At 40.7% G+C, this 5,000-nt stretch overlaps 1 protein-coding gene across 1 annotated transcript in view; it reads left to right on the top strand.

Annotated features, from left to right (window-relative positions):
- The window catches only part of LOC138012870 (uncharacterized), a 14,198-nt gene that overhangs the window by 6,390 nt on the left and 2,808 nt on the right, over positions 1–5,000 (top strand). The window contains exon 2 of the mRNA XM_068859790.1: positions 1,375–1,704. Within this exon, the coding sequence (XP_068715891.1) occupies positions 1,375–1,704 (330 nt within the window). The remainder of the gene's footprint in view (positions 1–1,374; positions 1,705–5,000) is intronic.

The raw sequence follows: 5,000 nt of genomic DNA, 5'->3' as shown, positions 1-5,000 counted from the left end.
CAGTCCCTTCTAATTGCACAATAGTCTGATTTACCAACAGAACGGGAATGTCAGTTGACGATGGCGCGCGCAGCAAAAATATCCATATTAGGTCATGTTAGAGCAGAATCCCAACTATTCTGCGGGCTCTCATTTTGTCAACTGACGTTCCCTTTCAGTTGCTAAATCAGGCTATTGTGAGATTGTCAGGGACTGGGGTAAAATAAAAAATTGTTGTCGTGTTTGAAGACGAAGATCGTCGCGCACGCAGTCAATTCGCTTATTGACGTCAATAGACCATATTCGTATTCTCAGTATTGGACTGGAACTAGCTTGCAATGGAGGCTAATGCGGGGAAATCTTTTCAAATGCAAATACTTTTTAATAGATTCCCCCGCATTAGCCTCCATTGCACCGTATCTTTCATAATTCCGCTTCCGAATCTGTAATCACCACTGGAAAAAAAAAAACATTTCGACGAGTCTCCATAAATGAGGAGACGATTACACAAGAGAGAAAGGCACAGAATTCGACTTTTCCTGGCCTCAGCACGTTGTCTGGTGACCGTCTACTTTTGGCGGGGATTTTGTCAATCCGATCCGATCCGATCCGGTCCGGTCCGGTCCGGTCCGGTCCAATCCGGTCCGATCCAGATTTTGCCAACAGCCATACTTTCCACAAGATTTCTTCAGGTCAGATGACTGGGACAATGAAATCAACAGATAGAAATCTAGAGATCGAAAATTAAATTTAATCATACCACAACCTAGTGTGTCCTGCAAAGCAACACATGTACAGAGCTGGAAACGAGAGAGCACCGGGTCACGAAAGAACCATGGCTCTCGTATCACATGTCAGAGGTTAAAACTTCTGTTGTGTCAAAACCCTCAGCGTTTTAAGAGGAATTGCCCTTAAGCGAAAAACAGTGAACGAAAAATGTTGTCAGTTTAAAATTTACAACTTTTAGGTCTTCAACGGTGTGAAACACGAGCAAACATGGTTTGGCGAAGATAACTTTCATGGAAACGACATAAACAAATAAATATTTGATGCCTAAAATAAGCGTACCTCTTTTGACTTTCTTGTTGGAAACAACTCGGAACTACTGTTTAGTTTTTCTGTCGAGTCCATGTTGACCGTGAGATCTTGATCATCAAAAGGTCCAAAACAAACTTTTCCTTCACCGCCGAATAAACTCAAAAACAAAGAGCTCAAAAGCTCGAATGTGTTTGAAGCAGAGCACGCGCACTCATTTTGCCGCGGTGTCGTTCACGAGTGAATTTCGTCTCGCTCGCGTTTGTGTTTGCTTTGGAGTTGATGAGTGTCGAGAATAATTTAGATTTTGCATTGCTTTAATGATTGCCGTGTTTTGATACCTTTGTGTTTTCTTTTCAGGAGCTACCTGTTTTACACCGAAAGTTAAGCCAGTTAAGAGAAACATAGTAACAAGGCGAGGTTTCAATGTAACCTTGGTCTGTCTTGGTAGCTTTGTGGAGGCTTTGGATTCCATGATGGTATGGAAATTCAATGGTCGAGAAATACAAGGCATCTCTAACAAAAGAGCCACCGCACAGTGGCTTCGAGGAGGAAGAGGCAACTTTTCGTTACACATTACGAATGTTTCAGCGAAGGATTGTGGAAAATACACCTGCTCCGTGTCGGTCGCACTCTCCGAAAAAATGTTTGTTGCAGAAGGATTCATGAATTTGAAGCTGTATAGTAGTGGTACGGTGCTTTTGGATTAGTAAATCAACACTAACGCGTACTTGGAATCGAGTCAAATTCGAAGTAGATATATCTGGGCACCCTAAGGCTGCGACTGCGAGTATTGCGTTTTGAGCGTGCGCACTAAAAGATGTTGACATACAAACCTTACAGAACGAAGAGTCCGTCGCGCAAGAGTAGGATTTATCCAAATTGGCCTAGTACACGTCAGCGTCAGAAAAGTGTTTATTTTAAAACTCGGTGTTGCACCCAATTCAAACCCTTTGGGAATAAAACGTTTTGTTAATTCTAGGTATTTCCATATCATTTAAATGTGAATGCTCTATTATAATGCAAATACAATACACAAAGAATTTTAATTAACTTAAGGACGTTCGCGCCAATTGTTTCTGCGCATCCTTACTGCGCATGCAAATGCACACGCCACGTCATACACGAGCGCGCGCGCTAAGTAATAAAATGAGAACTGATAGGGCAAAAGGCTATTGCTATAGCTTTGCCTGGATTTAACGGTCTTGGACGTTCGGTGACCCCTATTTTTCTTTCCAGAAACGGATTTTATTTACAATTATCTCCACGTTGTTCAAAAATGAACAAAAAATCAATGTGGGAAGTTAAAAAAAATTCAAGATTTCTGCTCACGGGACATCAAATCCTGCCATCTTGCGGCTGCAAGGCGCGTGAAACTGTGGTCGCTAAATGCGAACTTGATCTTTAAGGGAACCTCACCAGTTGACTAAATTCACTTAATTAGTCCACTTAAACAATATTTGGCAGAGAAGATTTCACTCCAAAGATTTAATTGCAATATGTTTGGGTTTACAGACACTGGCCTTATTCGATAACGAAGCCCGATAATGTCACATTTTAGGTGTTTTTCCGGACATGTTCTCTCCAAAACGAAGTCGGTGACCCCCCATTTTTTTTACATTTCTGACATAACTAACTCATCATCTTACAGTGGTAAAAGTTTCAGAAGAAAATCAATGTTGAAAAAATTTCGCGCGAACGTCCTTAAGAGAATTTAATTGGGTACAGCGTTTGGTCTATTGCTTATTTTCCCGCAAAACCTGGTTCCAAAATAGACACTTTTCTGACGCTGATGGGTACAAACCTGATACCAGATTCTTACTCTCAGGTAATGGACTCCGGACTCGTGACAAAACAGCACCTTTGAACACACAGTGGTATTCCTTCTCCAATCTGAGGTTCGCCATTACTTTCAAATTTGTGTTGAGATTGAACATCATCGCACTCTGAATCAACACTGCTTTAGTAGCCTGAAATTTTTAGGGTTATACGGGATTTGAACCCATTTCTTCTGGCATACATAAGCAGAGGTCATGGCTCCTGATTCTTGACAGTCCCGAAACATTTCGGACCTTGTTGGGGTGTCACGATTCCCTATGCATCTCAAAAAGGAGAGGTTTTGAAGCCGCAATGTTCACAATCATTTTTCTTTTAGTTATCATGAAAACATACTAAGACTTTAAGATCAGCTTTCAGTTTTAAAGGTTCACAAAAGTTTTTTCGGGTCCGGAGAGTTACTGGGACTTTCGGGAAACGGATCCATGGTCTCGAATCTAATTCAAGCCTGCATAGACCTTATTCACGATGGCCGCCATGTTGGATTTGCTATTATCATGCAAATTAGCTGCACACTTCTTAGGGGACAAACAACACAAGTTCGAAAGGTTATAACGAACACCTTAGCCACACAGATGATTTGTTTCACGTTCATTGAATGTTTATCACCTAAGCAGTAAAATACAATCATTACACAAGTTACTTCGACGTTTTTTTTAGTGAAAAATGAGCAGATAACGAAGTAGAAAGTCAAAATGTCAAAGGCAATCAAAAGTCAAAAAAAAATTAAAAAGGTACTTAATTCTAAATCCTAAAATGGTCTTTTTGCAATGTTATTTCAATATTTCGTTGAGCCGATTTTCCGCAATTTGCTTTTTTTTTCAATGTTTGCCCCCCAGCATAACGCATGGCTAATTTGCATGACAATATGAAAACCAACATGGCGGCTATCGTGAATAAGGCCTATTGCTAACTTGGCTAGCTTTCATAACTGCGGTGACCTTTAATCTCAACATGCTTCATTCAGCAGTTCAAATATATGAGTCTTTCATAGTTATTACAGTAAACGCCCGCATATAAGAACCTAGAATTTAAGAACCTGTTAGGCTAAGGTCATGTAAGACCCCCCTTACATAATAACCAGCTTAGCCTAAAAATTAAACAGGTTCTTGTTTTAGAAAATGACCTTGAAATTTCAGGCGATTGAACGAGGACTTTGATTAGTCACGTGGATATTGAGAATTCTGGCCTCTAATGTTTGATTGCAGATAGGCCTTCAGGCTTCCCAGGGCTATTCATTGTACATGTTAGAGTTTTATGTCATGTAAAGGCCACAATAATTTGCTTTATGGTTATTACTGTAAGTATCTAGAAAAATTGCATATCCCTTATACAGCCGCGTGTCGTAGAGTAGATAGCTTTTGTGGAAATAAGAACCAATTTAAGAACCTAGATAGCCTAAAACTATTGTAAATGCAATTTTTATAAGAACCTATTTAGCCTAACTTGCAAAAATCTAGGTTCTTATGTGCGGGTGTTTACTGTAATACACATGAAAAAAATTACTCAGTTCGGACTGGTTAAGAGAAATGCAGTTTTGACACAGTGACAGTGCAGAAAATTGGTAACAAACCATGCATTCTGATTGCTCAATGATCAAAGAAAGTCTCAGATAGCCAATCAAATTAAGTGCGAGCCCTGGGTGGCGCAATTTTCACGTGATTGCGTGATACGAGTGCGTTGCTTCTACTTGATCACGACAATGCCATTTCAAAATGAATCATCTTGTGAATGTTGTTGACAAGTAATCACATGATTTTTCTCTCTTGCTGTTTGGAAAAATAAGCAGAATTAAATTTTTCCGAAGCCTAAAAATTGTACTCGCCCAAGGGGCTCGTGAGCTCTCGTCTTTGAAAAAATTGTTTATTCCAAATTGCACTTGAAATGATGTCATTACCTTTACACACAGAAGGTGGCCTCATGGTTAGTGTGTTCGACTCCGGATCGAGTGGTCCGGGGTCGGGTCCTGGCCGGGGACATTGTGTTGTGTTCTTGGGCAGACACTTTACTCCCACGGTGCCTCTCTCCATCCAGGTGTATAAATGGGTACCGGCGAAATGCTGGGGGTAATCCTGCGATGGACTGGCATCCCATCCAGGGGGGAGTAAAAATACTCCTAGTCGCTTCATGCCACAGAAACCGGGATAAGC

This window comes from Montipora foliosa, chromosome 8 (assembly GCF_036669935.1).
Source record: "Montipora foliosa isolate CH-2021 chromosome 8, ASM3666993v2, whole genome shotgun sequence".
Taxonomy (NCBI): domain Eukaryota; kingdom Metazoa; phylum Cnidaria; class Anthozoa; order Scleractinia; family Acroporidae; genus Montipora; species Montipora foliosa.
The sequence above is the reverse complement of the archived record's forward strand: the minus strand, read 5'-3'. Positions and strand labels throughout refer to the sequence as shown.